Below are 25,077 nucleotides of genomic sequence, written 5' to 3'. Positions count from 1 at the left end.
GAAATATGAAAAACACCAGGGGTCCTGGAACAATTTTTATAGTGCGGGTGCTGACAGCCATTGAACCAAACTGTAAACTCTGTATATAACGGAAACCACTTCAAGCCAGGGCGTGCAGCACCCCCAGCACCCCCAGGTCCAGCACCTATGCAAAACACTGGGATTTAAAGGCAAAACATCCTTTCGGCAAAAGCCAAAGTTCACCAATTTGGCCTTTAGGCAGCACCACTTTTAGCTCTTGCAATTTGTCTTTCTTCTTTTCTTAAATAGTTTGATTATTTCTCCTATTAATTTTCCATTTGCCCACTCTCCTCCACCCATGACCAAGAGAACAAGAGTCACTTTCATATGTGCAAACATTAGCAGCTTCCTGGAAGCAACCTTAGCTCTGTCTGGAATGACCTGATCTTGTTTCCTTATCAAAAAATATGACAAGAACAGTCACCAAAGAATAAATATGAACCCTTGTGCTGATTCTATTGGTATGTAAAAAAGGTAAGGGATATTAATTCATGCGTATATAATGACCCAGGGGCCATGGTAATTTGAGTGAAAGCCATGCCCACTGTAATAAAACCTCTGCTCATTTCACACAGACACACTCTTGCAGATTATCATTGCACATTAGGCACAGATTGAGCCAAAAGAGCTCTTTGATTGCTACCATTATTCTGACAAGTCAGTCTGTAAGTATCATTGAACCCTGAGCGTTAACAAGACTAATTTGCCAGAGTACAACCCCTAGAACATCAAAGAATTGGAATACTCAGAAGGAAATGAGCATGTGTCAGAAGCTCTGGGCTTCCTGAATAGGTTTGACTTCTGTCTCCTTTTTTGAGTAGTTGGTGTGTGGCCAGCGAAGTTGAGCCAAGAAAGGTTCTGAGGAAGCTTATTTTTTTTGTATCCATCATTAGCACCTTTATAGTTCTCCTCTTCAGGTGCTAAGCTCCAGCCCTGCCTGCTCTAACATGCCATGCCCTCCTGGGTGCTCAGAAGAGGAGAAATCCTACACCAAGGGCACAGAACCCTCCTGAGCCAGAGGGTATTTGTGTCATTGAGTATTCATTATTCATACTCCTGCACATCTCTGCAGGCTAAGTGTTTGCTAAGCCATTCTTAGCACAATCCCTTTTCACGTCAATTTATCTCAGAGCCCGAGAATCCAAGCCGACTCCCCCTACATGCATTAAGCCCGCTGCAGGAGGGAAACCACCGACAGTTGAGACTATATTAGCCAAACCTTTTTTATTTAAAAAAAATGTACTGAATTTGAGAATCTCTTCCTATCCCACATCAACCAGTGGCAGTAGGGAAATACCCCATTGGTGTAGTCCACTTTCCTCTGCACCTCCCCTATCTGGCTCTTCAAAGTTCTGAATACAAGCTCCAGAATCTGACTCCCAAAACAACTAGGAAAGGGGTGTGGAAAAACTGCAAAACCAAGTTCTAAAAAGGCCCCTTTTAACCTTAAGGAGAACTCCCAGTGAGAAGGAACTAGGAGGAAAATGCCATCCCCCTTCATTAAAAATTGCAGACAGATGAACCTGACCTGGTGTATAAGCTGTAATTGGATAAACATGCAAAAAGTTTGCTTGCTTACCCAAAGCTCCTCTGCACTCTGTGAACGTTGAGTAAGGTAAGTATTGGGTTGGGAAAAACGGAAGAACAAGCTTCCTCGTGAGACTTCTGGTACTCTCTACCTCTGGTTGGGCCAGAAACACTTCAAAGATATTTTGGGGGGGATATATCAGTCCTTCTGACTCTGGTGCATGTTAAACTGAGCTCCACCAAGATAGAAATTTCTAGGGTCAGACTTTTAAAAGATCTCAGCTCCAATCTAGACAACAAAATAAATGGCCAGTCGTTCAAAGGTTCTCACCACACAACATGCTGGAAATCTGGTCAGAAGCATCCCAATGGGAGCTGCTGAATCCTGATCTCCTTTGAAAATCTGACCCTGATCTCTTTTGACATTTTGGCCCTAGATAATTGAAAAAGCTTTCAGAGGGTGGGGGGAGATTAACTAGTGAAATAAATAAATAAATGCCCAGCCCCCAAGTCCAGCTGATGCACAATTAGTGCAGGACTTGGGGGTTGGATAGGAGAGAGAAAAGTGGCTCTGAGCTAAGTTACACCAGCTAGAGAGATCCTTATAAGGGCAGCTGTCTGTTCCCTTTGTACTGCTAAAGTGGCAAATGGGGGATGGATCTGGCTCAAGCTTTGAAGTTAATTTCAGTTGGGGTAAACTGGCTGGGATCACAGGCCAGGATATAAGCTACAAGCCTGAGAGATTTGTCCACCACCAGTATGGATGCACACACTACCCAACCATCCCAGTTCAGATACTCCAATGGTTGCTTCATTTCTCTTTTAAGCCTCCTTTATTGTTGCCTGACTGGGTATCATTATCATATAAGCCTGGACTCCTAGGGGCCTAGGGAAGTCTATACCTTATTTGGGTTAAGGTTTTCAGGAAAAAATTATTTTATCCAAACTGTTCCACTCAACTTCAACCTCAGTTAAAATAAATAAACCTTTGTTTAATGCCTAAGGGGACAGGACAGGAGTGAAACCAATTGATTGTTGTTACAGGCCGACTCTTTAATCTCGTGTGGGACATTAAATTCATTCCCCAGATTTAGGAGGAATCCTCCATAGGCTACTTTTGACCCGGTACACATTAGCAAACAGCTTCAGCTGAGAATCCGGTGTCCAAAGGGAAATGACTGCACAGCTACTCTGCTAATTTGGACTTTGGGCAAAGAGACATGGAGTCTGGGCAAAGAAAAGAACATTAGTGAGAAAGGCAGCATCAGGGGAGACAATGTGACAGCTTGCGAATTGATGTGGAGGCCTAAGTTCAGCAGCTGGGGAACACTGAGCCATGGGGGAAGGTACATGATAAGAAAATGAGACCTACACATGCACCAGGAATAGAACTGAGCTGCAGCCACCTCTGCCTCTGGGTGGAGAAAATGAAAAGCGCGTTGATGCATAAAGTTTCCTAGTTCTGTGCGTGTTAAACCAGATAGAGCTCTATCCTGTACTTTGTACGCAGATGAAATTCCCATTGATTTTGGTGGGCATTTTACCTGAGTAAGGAGTGCAGAACCCAGCCCTTATAGATCAGCATGTTGTTATTTCAGATAGGCCTCTCAGTCCACTCGCACCATACCAACCACAGAGGATGCAGAATCCTATCAGTCAAGGAGATTTCAATTCAAAGAGACACACAATACAATGCAGGTTCATACTGAGCCGACTGGACAAACGTTGGACTTACTTCCAAACCATGCAGTTTGAGGGTTGATTAATGTTGACTAGGCTTCATGGGAAAAGGAGGTTTTCAGGAGAGATTTTAAAAAGGAGAATGTGATAGGGATGGAGTTGCAGGCATAAGGGGTGGCACAGAGGAAGGGATACCTGTGAAAACCTGAACCTGTATCACCAGATGGAAAGGAAATGCACCAACTAGATGCTCCATTGTTCAATAGCACTGTGGTGACAGAGAGAGAGACACAGCTCAAAACTGTTACAAATGCCGCCAATTTATACTAATGCTGACTTCAGACTCCAGCTGGTAACTCTCTAAAGCTCACTGAGACTTTGCAGAATTTCTGCTATCATCACACTGGGAAAGTATTCGCAGTGGAGAGGAAAGAAAGATGCAAGGAATCAGAGACATTCAGTTGTGATTAGACTGTCCTCTAGGGTTTTTAAATGAAACTCTTTCTATTTCCCTACCCTAATCTAGCACTGGCCTCCTCGTTACCCTTCGGAATGCTCTGCCACTGTCAGTGTGAGAGACGTCTTCTCTGCAGACCTGCAATCTGAAGGAACCTTTCTGTGTCTCTCTGCACAGCTTCCTGCTAGCCTAGCTGCAGCTTCCTTTCTGATGCACCCCTCAATCTCCTCAATCTTGGCCCAAAAGTTGAGCTGATCAGAAAATGGGGGAGAATTCTGCAGAAAAATCTGACTGTTCATCAAAAAACCCGAACCCGGACAACTGAAAAAATTCAGACTCACAAATAATAATCATTATTATGAATAAAAACAGCTGAAAGCTTCTGACGCCAAAACCCCAACACTCTTTTGGTTTTTGGTTTCCAGGTGCTCAAGGAAAGGAGACAATTCCACAAAAAATAACATTTAGTCAAAAACTGAATTTTCCAGCCAAAAAATGTTGCAGCAAGTCCCAGCCAAAAGTGCTCTTCCCTGCAGAGAAACCCCGTGTCCCTTGTCTGCCTTCCTATGTCTCTTCTCGTTCTCATCTATCCATTCCTCTTCAAGCCTGATCAGAAAGTTTCTCTTTCCCCCTCATTTATACACCACTCAGATAGCACAGTGAAGGGCATTAGATTAGATTTGATTAGATAGGAGACTCCCATACATAAACGAATATGTCTAAGGGAAGCTCATCCTCCTGGCGATGGAAATGAAGTGGGAGGGAGGCAGATACACAGAAACAATCCTCTGGGACATCGGTTCTGCTCACCCACTTAACACAGTTTAATATATAGGTGAACTGACTCACCTACATTAGGCTCCCTGAGACCTGGATGACACTGTTTTGTGAGCTTCTCGTTCAAGTTGAGCTACTAAAAGGGTTGAAATCTGGTTCCCTGGGTGCTCGGATTGGGAATGTCTCCGTGCATGTTTGTCCTTTACATAAGCCTAATATTTTTGTACAAATAAACCTGCTCTCTGGAAACTGCAGACGAGGCTGCCTGGCAGGGGAGGGAATTCAAGTTCAGGTGCCTGGTTTATCCTGGGCTGTGAGACCAGGAGCTGTGAGCACATTCAGTGTCTGGGGATGGGCGTGATTCTGTTATGTTGCTCCTGAGCAGCCCTGCTCCCATCAGCAAAGGGAAGGGCAGGGACAGGGTCTGGAATCAGCTCCATCTAGCCATCCTCAGCCCCGTGAGAGTGAGTCAGGATGGGGACAAGGGGGAGGGTCCTGAACGAACCTGCCCTATGGAATAAGCTATGCTTGGATCCATCCCAGCTGCATAAAGTCTGAAGGAAGGCTGTTCGGTCTCACTTACCTAGCATCCCTTTGTTTGAGCTGGACAAGCACATATCCTTCTCAGCACTGGGCAGAACAAAGCCAACCACAAACACCTCCACCCCATCTGCCATTAGTGCCAAGCCTAAAACAAAGAAGAGTGTCCACTGGAAGCGCCCGTGGCCACACTCCTCGATGATGTTCTCATACTGGTGGGCAAGCTGCTCCTCATCCTCCATCCGCTCGGCTATGAGTTCAGCCTTGTCTCTAAACTCATCGGCCATGGCAGGGGCTTTCTTCTTCTGTTTGCCCTTAATGTCATCTGGGTGAGGGATGCCCTGGTACTCTCCTTCATAGACCTCATCATCCTCATCATGGCCTTCCGTGGCATCGCTCTGGGCATCCTCTTCTTGGGTTGGCTCATTCCCATCATGGTGATAGCCATCTGAAGGTGCATACCTTTCATAGTTGCCATCCTGATACCGGTAGTCATCTGACACCTGGTTCACCTCTCTAGCGATGTCCTTAGCCCCTTGATACAGATTTGCGTTGTTTCTATACCGATCATCCATTCTGAGCATATACTTCTACACACAGTATAGTGCGGTGTGTATAATCTCGAATATATACGCGTGTTTATTTATTTGTGCAATCTCTGCTACTAGCTACACAAACATAACTTCCCTCTGATCTGGAATCTGATGCGCAGTGCACTGAGCTCACAAAGAGAATGACTGTCAACTTTCAGGGGAGAGTTTTTTACAGGGCTTTTGGTAACGTTTCACGTTTCAGCTAGACTTTGTTGACTTGCTTCTTTCAGTAGGAAGGAAGGTGTAGTTGGGACTGTTGACTGGAGATATGTGAGGGATCAGCAACTTTGTACAACCAGGAGCTAGGAAGACTTGGTAGGTTGTTCTTTTTTCTGATCCATTGTGCTGATGAAGGCCATGCCCTGAGAAAGAAAGAGAAACAGCGATGAGACAATATTGAATTGAGGGGAGAAAGGCAGTGAGTGAAATAGACAACATTCCTAACTCATTCTTTTCTATCTGAGGGTGCAAAAAGGAGATGGAACATTCAGAGACTGTTATTGGGAGGCATATAAAGGCTATCAGATGGGTTGGAGACCATGATTACCCTAGTGATATCCCAACTTGTGGTTGACACTGTCTTGAATCATAGTATGTCATTCCTAGAAAGCCACAGCACTGGTTTCCATAGAGGACATCATGGTGTTGAGTGGTGCTGATTGATCAGTTCCCTTGCCTTTAAGTCACTAGAGGACCCCAAGGAGATACTGCTGAATTGGAATTAATTTGCAAACTGGATACAATTAATTTAGGCTTGAATAGAGGGTGGGAGTGGATGGGTCATTACACAAAGTAAAACTATTTCCCCTGGTTTATTCCACCACCCCACCCCGACTTTTCCTCAGACATTCTTGTCAACTGCTGGAAATGGCCCACCTTGATTATCACTACAAAAAGTCGTCATCCCGTCCCCTCCCGCTCTCCTGCTGGTAATAGCTCACCTTAAGTGATCACTCTCATTACAGTGTGTATGGTAACACCCATTGTTTCATGTTCTCTATGTATATAAATCTCCCCACTGTATTTTCCACTGAATGCATCCGATGAAGTGAGCTGTAGCTCATGAAAGCTTATGCTCAAATAAATTTGTTAGTCTCTAAGGTGCCACAAGTACTCCTTTTCTTTTTCAGAGGAATGTCTGTCTGCCAACTTGGAGCCCAGCCTTCATGATATTTAGGCACTCATCATCATCTTAATGAAAGAAAAAGGGAGCTTCACTTTTTCTTTTTAAGCCAGATAGCAGATGTCATTTTATTATATGGATTTTTTTTAAATGTATCCCCATCTGGACAAAAAGACCTGACAGATGCAGTGCATGCAGAGAGAAATTCTTCTCCCACCCACCCATGCCCCACTTATTCCATTTCGAGCAGCCACTGGAGGAGAAGTTTTCTCAGTCAGCAACAAATGAAGTTAATATGGAATCACGACCCTCTTTGGAGAAAATGGAGTGAAGCCAAATCTTTTAAAAACAACCTCAGATTTTGGACACCTGTAGTCAATTATTTTTCAAGTGGATTTCAGCCAGTTGGCTCTCTTGTGCCTTTTCCCATTCTTACAAAGAGCTGAAAACAAGGTTTTTGAAAGAAGGCGTCAGTTAGTAAATAAATATACAGTATAATCATGCTATAAGAGCTACTATAGGTCAGATGTGGTATAAGATTGGTTTTCATTTTAAGCTTTCAGGTACAAACCTAAATATATAAAATATAAACGAACCATCAACTGACGTATCTATATAATCTGTAACCTGGGTGAGCACTATTATTTTGTGTGTGTATATGTATATATACACTTATGCATACTTTGTATTTGTGTATGTGTGTATACACATGCACACACATACATTTGTATGGCATGCAAAGGTGATATTCAACATAACAATGCAAACTCTGCACTTCAGAATATTACTCTCATCATGTGGGCTCTGCGCAAATGCCATAAAGCTGAAATTACGTACACACAATTCTGATAGGAAATGCAGTAAAGCCAACATTGTCAAATGCTCTGAAGGGGGCCACTCATGTCACGCTAGGAAAAGGCATTACGGTCAAAGTAGCATCGAAAATATCATTTGGATTAAAACAGAGTCTGCATGTAGAGCAAGGTCTTTCTATACTACGTTGAAAAGAGTTCCCTTGAGCACAAATGGGGATCCTCCAAGCAGTTCCATGTGTTTATGCAAAGCCCTGTGATTCCTGCTGTGTTATGTTTACACCCGAATCAGGAGTTTCATGCAGAGTAAAATAGCTTTTGCTCCTGTTGCTCTGGTGTCCTGTAACAGATCTGGTTTCTAGCTCATCTAGGGCGCCACTCTTCAAATCTGCTTATCGAGCCTACTAACTGTGGGAGGCACCAGCTTGCTGGTCACGCTCACACAATCGGAAAGAGACAGGTCCCAATATAGACAGTTACTACTGTTTCTACTGCCATATTTGTGGTATGCCAATCAAGATCTCCCTTCAAATCTACATTAACTTTGATCTATGATTTCCCTATAAGTGGCATCACTAGCCTTCCCAGCAGCAGGTAATAACCTCGTGGCATGGTAGGTGTGCCAATAAGGCCCCTGTAACTGAGTCTCCACCAGTGCACAGGTACGGTTATACCCACTGGTCCCTGCTGACACAAGAATCATCTCACTTCAGCCAGTCACTGATGAACAAGTGGTTTGACTCTTGTGTCTTGCAACAAACCAGCTGCTCTGTATTAAGTGCTGATAAAAGCTTGTCCCCATGTTTAGTGCTGGACAGTACGCCACGGTGGATCATCCAGCAGGGTTATACACTACTTGACCTTCTAGTTTGCAAGCATCCTTCATTTCTAGAATTCAGTGCTGTTTAGGGGATTGCGCTAGCGTGGGGGTAGAAGGGAAGGAGGGAGGGATGGGGAGCTGCCTACCCCATCCACCCCAGGGGGAGGCAAAGAGCACAGAATGCTCCCTGCTAGTACCTTCAAAGGTGTACGCTGCTCCAAAGGGAGGAGGGAAGGAGATGTGAGCATGGCCCTGCACACCTTCTTCACCAGCCATGCTGGGGATGAGCGTGCTTCACTATCCTCCCCATGGCACAGTTCTTCTGGGAGCTACTTTAGCTGCAACCAGCTCTGTACTCCTCCCAGTCAGGCACAATCCAGCCATTTATAGGGGCCACTCGCAGTGCAAGGAATATAGAAAATAAGAATCTTTTGAAATGAAATAGGCCAGGATGCTGAGCTCGGTCTTTCTGCTCCTTCTAACCGTGTGCAGCCTGCAGCATGTGTTTCATTAAATGTATGGCAGATACATAGGCCACTTTCTCATTATGGGGAAGGTGCGGGGGTATCAGTATCTCTCCGTGGGCACTGTCAGAGCCTCTATCTTTGCTTTAGCTCCCATGACATTTGTCGCTGCATTAAGCACATTTCCTTTCCTTTTGCTGAGTCACCCCATACATCTTCCATTAGGTTAAAAAGGCAGCCGGGGCATTTTCCAGGACCGTGAAAAACCAATCAATGAAAAAAAAAGCCAAAAAGAGCGGCAAGCCAATCAGGTCAGAAAGATCAAGCAACTCGAGAGCAGGCTGCAGTAAAGAGAAGTATTTGCATCCACTCTGGATGTGTTTATATGCAAAGAAGTTAATATACTGACAGCCCAGCGGAGGCATTTCACAGGCTTTACATCTCGAGTTTCATTGCTAAAGGGCTGCCAGTGTGGGTTAAAAAAAATCCCCAGACTCCTTTGGAGTCTTAAAAAACCATCTTGCTTATGAAATAACCTTTTCCATTACACAAAGGTTCACTCCAAGGGTGGATATTATTCTCTTTGAGGTAGTGAAAATTTAGCTCCACGGAGAATATTTTCTTCTAAAAAGAAGGGGGAAGGGTTTTTAAATGGGAACAATCTGTTCTGGTACAAAGAATCAGGAAGAACATTAGCCCCTGCTGTTGAATTGTTCAAGGGGCCTTTGTGGGCAGGTTATGTTTCAAAGTGACCTCAAGTCTCAGCCTGTCAAATCAAAGAAAGTGACCTGGGCAATGTTTCAGTTGCCACTTTTCTGAAAACAAGACGTTGCTTCCTGCTGATTGTTGTAAAGGCGAACTGTAAAGCTTTCTTTGTAAATGAAATTATAATCATTAATAATAATAATTAACGAACTTTTCAAGAGTCCAGATCAGCAACAGACTTTAAGATACCAAATCAGACACAAGCCCAAGATGCCTGAATACCATTAAAATTTATACCAAGACTTTAACATTACAAATAGATACATTTGACAACAAAAAAGCTGGAAATCATTTCCTCCTTTCCTAAGATGCCACAACATGAGCTGAGGATTCTGTGTGTCACCCAGAATCACAGGAGACAGGGGAGCACCCAGACCCTCACCCTGCCAGGTCAGGATTGTTCCCTACCGTATGGCACCCCTTACATCAAGGGCATTGTCAGGCATGCAGGAAATTAATGCCGCTCCTAGTGATATTATCAGCTGTTGAAGTGAGAACGTGAACCATATAATTCAGGTCCTGGCAGGTAAAAAGCTTTTCAGTTCATATTTATTCTGCAGAATGCAGGGCTGTCGGCTGCACAGAGCCTGATCTGGACGGCATGGGCAGTGGCACATGGGTCATTGTTTTACTCAACAGCTATACGGTAGCCCCTGCCTTTGCCTTCACTCCCCCAGATTGCAGCCACACCCAGCACACACTCTCCTCTCCTGGGGCATGGAGTAATGCAGCACACACCCTTCCGGAGCAGGGAACTTGTGCTCTTTCCCTGCAGCTTGCACACCCTCCTGGGAGCAGGGAAATCTCTCTCCCTGCAGCCTGCAGGTGGTCCTCTCTCTCCCACACTCTTGCTGTCTCTCTGACACTGCAGCCTCTGCTAACAACTTCACTCTGCTTTAATGTGTATCCAGCCAGCAGCTGGCTGTATTCTCCCTTTGAACCTTCCTCTGTCACATGGTACTGGTCAGGCACTTTCATAACCAGTGACTGGTTTCCACAAATGTCAGGACAGAGAAGATACTGGGGCATCGTATATTTAATCTACTCCCAAATTGTCAGTGTGCATTGAGGACCCAATCCTACTCCTATTTACACCAGTAGCAAAATTCACCGCTGGGTTCAATGGGTGCTGGCTCTAGCCCCAGCTATTCTAAGCAGCTGCCTGTCAGGAGTCCTGTTAGCAGCTTCTTGTTTCACTCTGCCCCAGAGGAGATGTTGAGCCGTGAGACTGTTCCATGGGGGAAGGAGGAGTTGTCATTTCAGTGATTTATCGACTGCTCTCAGTTTAACCAGGGCAGCCCTTCAGTTATGCCACTGAGAGTCTTTCATGTCTCAGCAGCAAACACATAATCCAAGCAAAGTTACAGGTAATTCTATCTTTTCCTTGGGATATGTCCACCAGTAACTTACCCTGCAATTTTCCAGTACTTACATGATACATGGATCTAGACTGTTCTCAGTGGTTGCAGATGACAGAACGAGGAGTAATGGTCTCAAGTTGCAGTGGGGGAGGTTTAGGTTGGATATTAGGAAAAACTTTTTCACTAGGAGGGTGGTGAAGCACTGGAATGGGTTACCTAGGGAGGTGGTGGAATCTCCTTCCTTAGAAGTTTTTAAGGTCAGGCTTGACAAAGCCCTGGCTGGGATGATTTAGTTGGGGATTGGTCCTGCTTTGAGCAGAGGGTTGGACTAGATGACCTCCTGAGGTCCCTTCCAACCCTGATATTCTATGATTCTATGATTCTATGATACTTACCCTGGAATTACCCTCTACCTCTGTACACTCTGTACTACTTACCTTTCGATTACCACTTGCTACTTGCTAACATATCTAGCCCTCTACCTTAAGTTTTTCCATAGTACTCATCACCCAAGTATCTAAGCAGTACTACAAGTTTAAATGCTGCTTACCCTACAATTACCCCTCTTAGCTACCCCACTTACCATGCGATTTCTGAGACTCTCTGCACCACTTACCCTATTTTTACTCCCACTTCTGCAGAGCATAATTTACTCTAGGCCACAGTCTGCAACCCTTACTCAAGCTGAGGTGCATTTACTCACACAAGTAGTCCCATTTAGTAGTTGTATGACTCATTGGAAGGATTCCAGAATGGGATCTTCTATAATTATTCCTTGTAACAGGACACTGGGGCCTTGAGGTGCATGCACGCATCCCAGTGTGTCTGTTAACGGCCTTGAGCCCTTTAAAACTGCCAGCTGTAGTCACAGGATACATGACTAGGTAGGTGCAAGCATGTGACTTACAGGAAACGAGAGAGAAGGGGTCCTGCCTTTCAGACAGGAACAGCAGAGAGGAGGGAGCCAGGGTTAGAGAAGTCCCAGCGCAGGGAGGGAGTGTCTCTCCATAGTAGCCAGGAAGGGTTGTGAAATGGGAAGGGTGTTCTCTCCCCTCCCAGCTGGCGGGAGCTGGGAAAGCCGTAGGAGGCTGGAGTTAGTACCAGTATCTTGAGTTAATTTGCTCCTGTTTTGGAACCTGGGTTTTACAATAAATTGAGCCTTCGGGACCCCATACCTGGGATGTTATGCCAGCTGGGGAGGGACAATAGGTGCTGGAACTAGGGATGCGGGGGGTGCTGCAACATGCCCTGACTTGAAGTGGTTTCTATTATATCCAGGGTTTACAGTTTGGTTCAATGGTTCTCTGCACCCCCACTCTAAAAATTGTTCCAGCCTCCCTGCTGGCTGGTGAATCTGCATTCCAGCGTACACCCCTCTTCTACACACTACTTACCCTCTAAACATACTGCACAATAACATTCGCTATGTATTCTATTCAGTATTTACACTCCAGTTACCTCCCCACCAAATACTAGGTACAATGCAATTATCCTGACTCTACACAAAACGTATCCTTCATTAAGTCCCGCCTCTGCACGCTATAATTTGCTCTGAAATGACCCCTCCTCTACATACTACTTACTCTGCACCACATTACTTCACATCCAGGAGCTACTTCGTCTGTGACCAAATGTTGCCTGTTTATCCTGTGAGCAAGGTACCTTCTAATTTGTACTCTGCAACTTAAAATGTTACCACAAGTTCTTATATATGTCACATTGATATAAGAGTAAATGGTAGTAGGACCTTTTTTGGGGATTGTCCTGTTTTCTCTAGCCTCGTATTCACCAAAGATCAGATGCTTCCCTCCACACTTCATCATGTAGCCATAGGTTAAAGGAATAAGGTAGGTCTTGGGGTAATCCCTCTTGGCAGATTGCCAGGGAAGAAAGATGCAGGAGAGTATGGCTGAGAATAGAATGGACAAGAAGAGACGAGAAATCTATATTTCCCTGTCCCGGGAGCACAGGAACTGAAAAGCGTGTGTGTGTGTGTGTACACTCTGGAGAGGGGGACAAGACCTGAAAGGAGAAATTCAGATCATTTCCCTTCCTTTCCCAAACAGGATGCAGGGAGGGAGATGCTAAGGGGCAGGTAGAAGGACTCAGAAATATTGTCATAGGATCTTTAGCAGCCAGCATAATCCCCAGAAGCAGATGGTAGCTCAGTTTAGCATTCTGCCTGAAGGACAGCTCCTTCAGCAAAGCAACCACCCCTTCCCCGCCCCCACCCCTGCTTTCTGCTGACAGCATTGGGAAGGAGCCCAAATCCTACAGCGGCCATAAGGACACTGCATTCGCAGAGCAGGTTGTTAAACAAGCCTGGGAGGAAATTCTTCTCCTTGACTAGGAGAAGGGGAGTTGTGCAGTTATGTTTTTCTGATGTTCCAACCTGAATGTGAATATAAATGTGGACGCAATTAATGAATCCATTATATTAACCCGGGACCAGATTCTGAGAAATCCTGAGCTCCTGCTTCTCCCATTGGACAATATCCTGGACTTCGGGGATACTAAATTTAGAGGAGTATTATTGTGGTGGTTGCAGGATACCTAAGTGAGACTGTACGTCTGTAGGTGCTGTACGTCTACCTACGTGTGACAGGAAGAATGGTGCAGCAGTTGGTGGCATTAGCTTGAGGGCTGGGCAGACCAAGTTCAATTCTCTACTCTGGCACAAACGCCCTGTGTGATCTTGAGCAATTCACTTATACCCAGCTCCTCAAAGGCATTGAAATCAAGCAGCGTTAGGCTCCAAAATATCTTTGATATGGGGCTTAGTGTCCCTGTGCCTCAGCTCCCCGTTTGTAAAACGGGGATATTAGTACTTTGCTACCTCACAGAGGTGTTGTGAGGAGAAATGCATTACGAAGCTTGTGAGCGTAGACCGTGAGTTATGTGGGCCCGTGGTGCCCGTGCTCCACCAATATTCAGGAACGTGGGCCCAGCTCCACAAATGTTTAGGGCTCTGCTGCCGGCCCGGCCCGGTGCCCGGGATGCCGCTGCCGGCCTGGCATCCGGGGTCCTGGCTGCCGCCCAGGATTCCTTTGCCTGCCCCGCACCCGGGGTCCACTATCCCCTTACCCCCTATCTGGGTTCCCTCTCCCAGACACATGGCCCTGCTCCCATGTGGGGGGCGGGACTTGGACCTGTTCTGGGTACCACCAAAAATTATACAAACCTGGCATCTATGCTTGTGAGGTGCTCAAATGCCATGGTAACGGGGGCCGAGGGGACATAGACACTAAGTCCATAGATAGCAAGAGATAGTCCCTACCCAAAAGAGTTTACAGCCTAACCAGACAACATAAACAACCAAGGGAAGAAAGGAAGCACTGTTGTCCCCATTTCACAGCAGGGGAGCAGGTTCCCAGAGAGATTAAACAATTTGCCCAGGGTCACACAGAAAATCTGTGCCAGAGCGGCAAATTGAAGCCAAACCTCCCAAGTCTCAATCCAACGACTTAACTACAAGACCACCCTTCCTCTCTCTTTGGAGGGACACACTCGGTAGACCCATTAAAATGTCAGCTCTCTCTGAAGTCATTTTCTCTGTAATATGTTGCACATGCAGCATGCGTGACAGTGTGGTAAAAAGGTTTAATTGGAACAACTTGCAGAACTGTCTTAGTCCATCCCTTGGGAGTAATACAGCCAGCCCAAGCCCATGATGGTAAAGTCTTCAGCCCCCACTCCACCATTCTCTCTTCCTCTCTCTTACGCTCACATACTTCTCGCCTCTGTTTCAGGGGTTCTCTTCCATATGCTCTATATAAAACTTCCAGCCCTCCCGGGGAGACCACAGCCCAGGCGTAGGTATCTGAAGCATGCTTTCCTCTTCTCTGTTTTCTCTCTACTGAATTTGATTACTTCATATGGATTTTTATTCACTGATGTAAAAACGTTTCTGCCCAAACCAGATTAATGACCTGCACCATCTTAATTTCAGGAGGGGCCTTGGGAAATGGCAAGGCTGGGGCGGGGGGGAAACACCTCTGCTGCATAATTCTCATGAGCTCCTTTGCCCTGGGAATAGGAAAGCCCAGCAGAATTAACGTATATTAGTTAATATTCTGAGTAATTATTTTTTTATCTCACTTGAAACCCAGTAATCTTCGGAGGACTTCCTTAATCCCTCAGGCCATTTATTTGATTTTGCTGGAATAAAAAGAAACAGACTATTTACCTTCTTGTGTGCATTGTAATATTTTCTTTTCTGTACACTGAGGCCCTTGTTTGGTAAGTAGCCATGACTCTGCCCTTAGCTCCAGCCATGTAACCTCATTGACTGCAGGGTGTACAACTGGATTTAAGGACAGAATATGGTCCTGTGTAAGGATTGAGTCTAAAGGGGGCTTTACTGAAGGGAGTAGGTACAGAGGAGCCTTGTTTTTCTGGCCTTTAAGGAGATATGTGTAGCCTTTCTGCTTTTCTGTGTGGGAAATCTGAGGGTGACTTTTGAACAGGCAGGTTTGCTTTAAAACTAAGCCCTAGGATTTGTGCAAACACAGCACTTGGGGAAACAAAACCTGGTGGTTTGTAGGAAAGGCTGGCTCTGTCTTTGGGAAAATAACCCCCACTTGGTCCTTTTATTCCCACCGCCATCAAAGCCCACCAAGCAGATTGACTCATCTTTCTGGCTAAAGATGGCCCATAACTGGAACCTAGACTCTAAACCCCTTCAAACGTGAGCATGTTTGGTAGAAAAGAAGTTGGATTCAAATCCTATTTTGGAACAATTTCTTGAAAGCACAGCCTAGGAGGTATCAGCACCACCAAATCTGAAGCTGATCTGGCCTCAAAACCCATGAATCTTCACCAAATCCTAACGCATATCCAGCTACCAACATGGCTCCCTTATTCATTCCTTAGTACCAGCCATGGAAAGCTATGTGTATTTCCACTATTACCCATAGTGAATAAACATCAATCCCTGTGTCAGCAAAGAGGAGGGCATTGCTTAAGAGAAATATGTGACATATCCTCCCGCCCAGGGACTGCATCACCTCTGCAGTCCTCCTCTCAGAATAGCACTCGCAATTATTATTTGACTAAACCCTGAGGACCTTACTCAATCAAACTCCCATTGCTCTCGGGGTAGGCTACCCCAAGAGCAATGGGAGTTTGATTGAGTAAGGTCCTCAGGGTTTAGTCAAATAATAATTGCGAGTGCTATTCTGTGAGCAGCAGTGTCCGCTGGCAATAGAAAAGTATTCTAGGAAAGTATAAGAAAAGTCAAAGGCCGTCCTACACTCTACAGATTTAGTTGCAAGTGAATGGACCCCCTCCCAATGGATAAATAAGACCACAACCTCTATGTAAATGAGGCCACGCCTTCTAATGCCCTGACCACCTTTTGAAGACCCGTACACAAAACTCAACAGCTGCAAAATCTGCCGCAGAGCTGAACAATATCCAGGAGGAAAATTGTTCATCTCATTTGGGTAAAAGGATCTTAGGAGGAGAAAACCAAGGTGACCACTGAAAATTCACAGATGTTTTATGGCCTGTATTATGCAGGAGGTCAGACTATACAATCACAGTTGTCCCTTCTGGATTTACAATCTATGACTCTGTGAAAACACTGAAATCTTCATAGCTACATCAGCTATCATTATCTGTGGTCCCCTATCATGGATCTAGATCTCAATATTAGCTTGGATTATCTCCCCCTATAGTGTTGCTACACGATTGTTTAGCATTTAATGCAAGTTGAATAATAATCATATCATACAAGCCAAGGTATTTTATGCATCAATTTGCTTTGTTAGTAACCCATTGAATGTTCCCTGTAATCATCATGCATCAGGCTCCAGGTCAAACTCAGCTGGGTTTATCACAAAGCTGTACTATGGTGGGGGGGGGGAGTTGATTGTTAATGAAATGACTTTTCTTCCTTGATTGGCTTCATAGAAGAAGTGTGATTCCTAGGGGGTTACAAATGAAGAGATGGTTGGTGCAGCAGGAGAGGACGGGATTCCAAGGCATATAGAGCAACATGGGGAAAGGATACAAAGTGAGCAGGGTAGCAAGATATAAGAGCAGAGATATAAGGGGGGATAAGTTTGTGTGGAGCCTTGAAGGTAAGAATAAGAAGAATGAATTTGATGCAGAAGGAAACCAGTGAAGAGGCTTTGAAGATGGAAGTGACATGGTCCTGAGCAGCGAGCAAAGAAGAGGATTTTAGCAGTGGTAGTCTAGATAGATTGGAAGGGAATAGGATAGGAAGAGGAGAGATTAGGTGGGACATGATCAGGGCATGGACAAGGATTTCAGCCTTTTGGGCTGATGGCAAGGATGGATTCCTGGCCAAAATATAGAGGGAAAAGTGGAAAGATCTGGAGAAAGACTGGATGTGATAACAGACGGGAAAGAGGAATTACTGATGGGAGGAGAGTGGAGGGAAAGGGAATTAGGAGACTAGGAAGGAGGATAGGGCTAAGGGTACATCTCAAATAGTTAGAGGGCAAGAATCAGAGACTGGGGTGAAGGAGGACAGGATGTTTGGTGTATGGAGGGAAGTCGCTGGACATGTAGGGAAGTGTAAAGGGGAAAATGAAAGCTCTTGGGAAATTATCGATACATAAACAGTGGAAAGAGCAATCCTTGTAGTTTAGCAATAACATGAGCTCTAAACTTCATATCTGAGTATTATATTCCCATCCCATCCTCATTAGAACTGAGCCCTTAATCCTCACTACATCTTCAAAATCATACTCCTGCTTGTCTTTTGTAATTGTATTTCACCTCCAGAACGAGCTGGAATAATACCCATACCGAGGACACAGAAGATTTTACTAGAGAATATGTCAATGACAGATGTTCATAGAGAACTAGTGGGGGGGAAATCAGCTCATCTAAATCACTTGAAATATGAGGGGATTGTGCCTGGCTTTTTCTAAATAGATCCCTTCTCTTCTGTTGTGAGTTTGCAGCCATTCGTTCCATGTTTCATCCACACCATCATATGAACTGATCGCATGACACCAATGAAACAGAGCTCCTTGGGATTTTCTTATACAGTGACCTTGGGCCAGATTCTCAGATGGTGTAAATCAACATAGCTTTGTTGAAGACAATGGAGTCATGCTGATTTCAATCAGCTAAGGATCTGGCCCATGGTTTGGAAGCACTGGTGCTCCCTGATCAGGCATCATGACAGGAGTTTATAGTTAGATACAGACAGCTATTGCATAGCATATCATTTAAAAAGAAAATTCCCTTTGATTTCTCTTGACCCCTCTCAAACCCCACTAGGTCCAGAGGGGATTATGTGCTGCAGTTTCTTGCATTGGATCTAGCCAGAATGTAAGTCTAAAGGAAATCATGACCTTCTAGAGATGGGCCCACATCAAAATGCCAGGTCTGAACTCCCCCGAACTTTGCATCCAGATCAGAACTTCCCAAATTTGACTTCTTGAGCCCATCTTATATCATCTTCCAGCTCCTCTTCCAGGGAATCTAGCTCAGGTACATGAGCTTTCTCAGCACAGTCCATGTAACTGTGTTTGATCTGTAGGAGGTGGGAAGCTACTTTGTCACCGATGAAAGGCATTTTTAAAAACCACAAAATAACCATGTTGTAATGGTCTGGCATTTATTTTGCATTGCATATGGCTTGATGTCAAGTCACAACTTCATCACATATTCACACAATACAGATCTTGTCATACAAAGTCAAGATCTTTGGCCATGATTATTTTACTCATCCAGTGCTCATTTTTCCTGGCTTCAGGGAGGTAAAGGAGTGTTTCTCTCCAGTCTCTCCCAGACTCAGGGGAGGAATGCTACCATCAGGTCATTCTCCCAACTCCACATGAAGCAATGAACAAACATGAAGCAAAGGCACCAACTCCATCCATCCATTAGCTCAATGTTCCCCAAGCCACCTCATCAAGCAGAGTTCTGCTCACCCGGCTTACAGTCATGACTAGTAATCATCGCATGCACAGATCCTTCAAAGGCCACATGCAGAAGTGCAAGCTTGGTATCACTGCAGTAAAACTGTACTTATTCACCATAATTGTAATCTAGTGGTTTGAAGCAACACATTATTCACCCACAAATCAGATACATACTTTTCTTGCAGCTGTCCCGAAGAATGTTACCAGCTGGGACCTATATTAAAAGTCTGCTTTTAGTTTTGTCGTCATAAAATTACACCCACAAATAATTATGGCTATAATAATTGTGCCTAGGGCTTACACATTTACTGAATTTGTGGGCACAATAAGACATGGTTTGCAGATACTTAGAAATGCTATACATTGTACCCACAATTAACAGCAGGGGCAATTATTTGCAGGAGCAAAACTGCAAAATAGGAGGCTAGATTAAAAAATCAAGGCCATAACATGCCCGTCTTTAATAGATTTCATATTTACAAGTAAGTTCTTTGAAAACTGGGCAAGGGAAGTATCTTTTGCTGTTGTTTAAATAAAAAACATAGCATTATATTAAAAATAATAAACATAAACCTGTTACCCAAGAGACGTTTTTGTATCAACTCTTTTGTTATTTGATGGACGCTGTAGTACAAGCCAGAAAAGACCCCACTGGAACTTATTAAGTAAGCTATCTGCAACACAGATTTTGTATTAGTAGCTGTGAGTCACAACTCACAAGAAAAGGACGACATTTGAAGGTCATTGACTTCATATCCTCTAGTACCAAGGAATAGTTTTCAGCACCATAGGCCGAACCCAATGACTACTACCCTGTGATATAGATAGGCCAGGTAGGGTAACACTCCGCTGTCCAATTTAAGACTGAAGATTTGCTTTGAGACGCTGCTGTGTTTCTTATCACTACAGAATGGTGCTCGTTTAATCATTCCATACGTGTTACAGATTCATGGGAGATCATTAGTGATGTATCCATGGCATATTGAGAAATGTAGGGAAACCAAGAGCTTGGGTAATTTAATGTACTATCAACATAATATTTATTATTTAGAGAAAACACTTTAGTTCAAAATATATTGCTGCAGAATTTATTGCGCTTGGACTGTCATGTTGTTGGATAATAAGTATTTATTATTTGGTACATTTTTATACTTTTTCTTGTATGTGCCCATCCTCTGTTTAATGAAGCAATCTTGGAATTAATTCATTACAGTAATCTGATGAGGATAATTCTATGAGGATAAATCCTGGGGCCTGAGGATAAGTAAGTTATCTTAAGAAAGGCTGACAAATTATGGGTCAAATCTCAAGCTGGTATAAATAGGGGTAACTCCATTGACTTCAATGGAACTATGCCAATTTATACTTGCTGAGGTTCTGGCCCTACTGATCTATTTTGCTGCCCTTAATTCATATTGCATTACTTACACTTTGGGCTGGATTCTCAACCCTCCCCACGCCAAGCGCAGGTGCAAGGAATGGGTCGTGAAGGTTTCCCAGAGACACTTATGGTTCCAAGATCCACCACCATCCAGCCCTCATGTACATTAGAGCAGCTGGGGTCCCGCTGTAATTTACACCAATGGAGAAATGAAGTGGAAGATGTCTGCTCCTCCATACCAGCGCTTCAACCCCTCATCCCCAACCCGACACCCCCTGCTAGCTCTACCCCAGCTGAGAGTTTCTCTACTAGCCATTTCCACCCAGAATCACCCACACTGGACCACCTGAGTGGCACAAAGACGATGGACAGAGTAGGCCACAGAATCCAGCCTCTTGTGTACTACGCATACTGTTGTAATCAAACTCTGCTTGATGCTTTGATGCATGGTCCCACTCAGAACCAAAACCTAGCAACATGGTTCCTTTAGGAGAAAAGCATCCAAAAGACACAAAATGGACCAATACCATTTCTCCTTGAAGCCTGATATACCCTGCTGTGTAAACTGCATTCAAAAGAAAATTAAGAAATCAGGTATTTCATTTAATGTTATAGTTAATCTACTTGATGTCCTTCCATCCATGCAAGTACAGTACATCAGGAACCCAATAGCCTGGTGTGTTTTCTTTGCCTCCTACACCCACAGAGCACTGGGTAAGTTTTCTATTAAAACATGTGCCAGATCGATGACTAAAATGCCATCCACTGCATGTGACAGTGACTTTCCTAGTGAAGTAACTGCAGCCGAAGTTTAAGTTTTGCTTCTCCGTGTTTGTTTGAAAAAGGAAGACAGAAAGCTTCACGGATTGCTAAGGAGATATTATATTTTTAATCTGATATTCTAAGGGTCTGGATACTTTTAGAAGTCAAGCTGAAGATGGCATGTGCCCGTGATAAGCTGGGGCAGTGCTCATCAAATAGATGAAACAAATAACAATCATCCGTCTTATTTGAAGAATAAACAGCTTTTCTGAATGTAAGGACATAGAATAAGAAGGAGCGTGTTTGTGAGATAGAGCTAGGATAATACTGAACAATAGTAACGGTAAGACAGAGGCTTAGAGCCGTGCAAAGCTATATAAGACTACACATTAGGATGCAGGAGAAAGGCCATAAAAGGTCAAGCTGAGAAGCTGAATATGTGCAATGAATTGAAACAGATGGCATAAAAGGAGCTGATAAATCTGAGCAGAGGCACTTCAAGAACCAAAAGATCTCAGTGGAAAAGAAGGAGGTGAAACGGAAAAGAACAGAATTAGGGAGGACGGAGAGATAATCACAGCATGAGGCCTGGTGAGGCCTTCCAGTGTTTTTACGGGATAAGAGAAGAGTAATTTATGCAGGGTCAACTTGGGAATAACCAGAATGTAATTGTCTGAACTGGTATTTGTCCAGGCCATTGAGAGTAATGCCCTTAATCCTAAAAAAGTGCCATGGTGTCTTTAAATGTATCTTGGCTGCTTATCTGCCCCTCCCCCCCTTACCATCGTATCTGAGCATCCTCACAACCCCCCTGTGAGTTAGGGCAGTGCTATTACTCCCATTATACAGAGGGGCAACTGAGGCACGCAGAAACTAAGTGACTTATCCAAGGCCACTCAGGAAGTCTGTGGCAGAGCAGGACCTTGAGCCCATGTCTCCTAAGTCCTAGGCTAGCACCTTAGCATCCTTCATCTCTTGAAGGGCAAGGAGTTAGGGCTGTTGTGGTTCTGCAGCTCATAAAAAGACAGCATCTCTAGCAGAACAGTGCACCCAGCCAGTGGCATGCTGATGCACTGACTTAGCACAGATTCAGAATGAATCCTGCCACTCACTGGATCACCAGCCCCTCTTCTGGCCCGTCTCTGGGCATTCCTTGGAGGTTTCCTCTTGAGAAACTTAACCGAGCCCAAGCCTCGTTGGCTCATGAGCTTTGACCTGTTTACCGCCTAGGGCGATATGACAGTGAGGTGACAGCCTTTGAAACAAACTATCTGCAATTCAGCAAGTTCCACCCGGGTCAAACATTCCTTCTTAACAATGAACGGCTTCCCTTACTGGCAGATTTATTTCATCACCCTTTCAATCTGGGTTATTAAAATAATGAGTCATTTAATTAACAAATCCATTCAGACATGACAGTATTGAATAGATACATTCCAGTGACAGTCCACCATGGAGGTTCTTGCAACCCTTGGGTAGGCTTCCAAATTACCCTCTATCAGAAAGGACTCACATTTGATCGGGTATCTTTATTAAATACCTAATTAAAATACTTCCATTTATTCTGTCTCCTGCAGGTCAGATATCAGTGTTAGCCTTTCCCTTTCTTCACAGTGCACAGTTTCTCCTCCCCCATACACTGCCTGCTCTCCTTCCATGCCACACTTCTGAACTCCCTGTTCCTATCCTTCTCCCATTTTTATGCCTCCTGCTAGGTCAGCACTGATACCTGAAACTCCCTCCCTGTCCTTTTGTCCCTAGCGACCTCCATTGCTTTATTCAGAGCCCTCCCTCAAACACACTTCTTCCCCCAGGCCTTTCGCAGTAACCCACCATGAATGGTGTGGAGTTGTTAGTGTATGGTGGGCAGCATTAAAGTCATCATTTGCCAAGAGTTACCATAGTGCGGTATCTGAGATATTTCCTTATACTTAAAATTGGGGGTTTCAGCTACTATATAGGATTGGTGTCACCTTTCCCTTTCCCCCTTCACCCACCCACACATAAGGGACACGACTTCCGCTGATAGACACTACTGAAGGGCAAAGATCTATGTGGTCATCCTGTGCTTCTTCAGAGGCCAGTGCAGGATTGTTCCCTCTCGTGCATTTTCTAGCATGTACTCCAATGAATTGCACAGGTCAGCTGTAAATGATTCCGTCACTGAGGGAAGTTTCTAGAGGCTAAGCAATCTCACTGTTAGCAACTATTCCCTGCTATTGAGAACACACATTTCATAACCAAAAGTCATTTTTCAGGCATCGCTTTCAGGCATTGTCTCAGAAAAAGGCTGCCAATTTCAGTGACATGTATAGGCCAGCCAGCTGCCCCAGAATTCAAATTCACGCCTAGAAGTGCCCAGGCCCATAATAATCATAATCAACCTTATGTTTCTATGATGCTATCTCGCAGGATTCTTGTTTTAAGTTTCCCTTCAGTGCTGCTGTACAATAAAATCTCAGGAACAAAGTTATTGCAGTGCTAAGAATGAGATCAGATAAGAAGCTAGGTTCTAGACCTAAAATGTAATATCTTTCTTTTTGTATGTAACCCCACCCCACTGCAGCATTTCGATTGACTGCAGCTGCCTTGTGCCCATGTTAGCAATCAATGTCCACTATGCATCCTATCAATACAGACGTATAAACCTATGAAGTGGCAGATTTTAACAGGCATTCACTTGTAAGGCTCTCTCCAAGGTTACTTAGCAGGAAAAGTGCTGGACCGTGGCTTCCATTTCATCAGTATTCAGCCCATGCTTTCTGTAAGGATGTTGCTGGGGGACAGTGTGCTGGCTGGTAAGACCTACACCCTGCAGCAGACATGGCCGCTAAGCAGAGTCCATTATCTGGTTGTCAGACTCACCATGTGCATCGGACACATCACTGCAGCAGGGTTCAAGTGTGTCCCTTTTGTTCCAAAAGAAACAAACCTACATGGTGAGTTTCCTTCTAACGGGACCTGCGGAAGCTGCTCTGGGAATTGCACCTTGCATAGTTCACATGCACAAGTCCTTAAAGGCCTGGCTGACGCAACCGCATTGTTGAAATTCACAAAGGTAGGATGTTTTTTCGCATGACTGGGTAGGCAAGTTAAAGGTGCTTCAGGGTACTGAACAAGCTCCAGCATTGACTTGGCAGATAACCCAGTGCCTCACACGAGGCAACATTCCCTGGCTATTATTTTCACAATGATGTATTTTTTATAGTCACATTTTACATTCATACGTCAGCTTTCAACTCAAAGGAGCCCACAGTGCTTTGCAAACTACACCTATACAGTGCCACGGAAATGCAGCCACTTCTGGGGTAGCTGGCTGGGCAGGTGGCACCCAGCACACTGCACAGCGATAGGAGGAGGTGACGGGACATGCCTACAGCATGTTTGACAAAGGCTCTTCAACAGCTTCGTGCATTCCCTCCCTGCTCCCATAGTGGCTCTCAGGGCAGCTGGCTATAAAAGCAGCTCATTTGGCTGGCATAGGCAGCATCCTGCCAGTCCAAATTCCTTCTCTCTGGTCCTGTGGCTCTCAGCTCAACCATAAGCACGGACATCTTAACTCACCATCCCTTCCACCCTACAGCCTTCCTCCACAGCAGCATCTAGTCCGCTCTTGAATAGGCAATGTGCAAAGAGGGGAGGATGGCAGGAAAGGAGGGAAAGAAAGAGAGAAGGGAGCCACGTAGGAAGAAGTTGGCACAAAGCAACAGGGAACAAAGAACAAGAAAAAGCAAGCACGAAGTACCCCAGGGTAGGAAAGGGTAGGACCACTACAAGAAGGGTGGAGAAAAGAGGAGAGAGAGTGGACACGGGGGGAAAAAAGAAAGGCAGCAGTTAGTGTGCAAGTGTGACACTGACAGACCCCAGTCATCAGAGGGCGGGATCTAACCTGGGACCTCTGGAGCTTAGTGCATGAGCCTCTACCGCAGGAGCTAAAAGCCAACTGGCTGTCAGCTAAGGCTGTAGAGCAGACTCAACTCTCTCTCGAAGTGGTCTCGGTGCCACTAGATGGGACAGAACCCCACCCCCAGGAGGTGTGTGAGTTACATATTTCCCCTAGCTGAGGAAGCACATCCTGAGCTTCAGAGAC

General features: G+C 44.7%; 1 protein-coding gene across 3 annotated transcripts in view; it reads right to left on the bottom strand.

Annotated features, from left to right (window-relative positions):
* The window catches only part of SV2B (synaptic vesicle glycoprotein 2B), a 114,145-nt gene that overhangs the window by 38,662 nt on the left and 50,406 nt on the right, over window positions 1–25,077 (bottom strand). For all 3 annotated transcript variants that reach the window (XM_043524107.1, XM_007060365.4, XM_043524106.1), the window contains exon 2: window positions 5,046–5,957. In XM_043524107.1, the coding sequence (XP_043380042.1) occupies window positions 5,046–5,586 (541 nt within the window). In that variant the 5' untranslated portion in view covers window positions 5,587–5,957. The remainder of the gene's footprint in view (window positions 1–5,045; window positions 5,958–25,077) is intronic.

Source organism: Chelonia mydas, chromosome 10 (genome assembly GCF_015237465.2).
Source record: "Chelonia mydas isolate rCheMyd1 chromosome 10, rCheMyd1.pri.v2, whole genome shotgun sequence".
Classification (NCBI taxonomy): Eukaryota; Metazoa; Chordata; order Testudines; family Cheloniidae; genus Chelonia; species Chelonia mydas.
The sequence above is the reverse complement of the archived record's forward strand: the minus strand, read 5'-3'. Positions and strand labels throughout refer to the sequence as shown.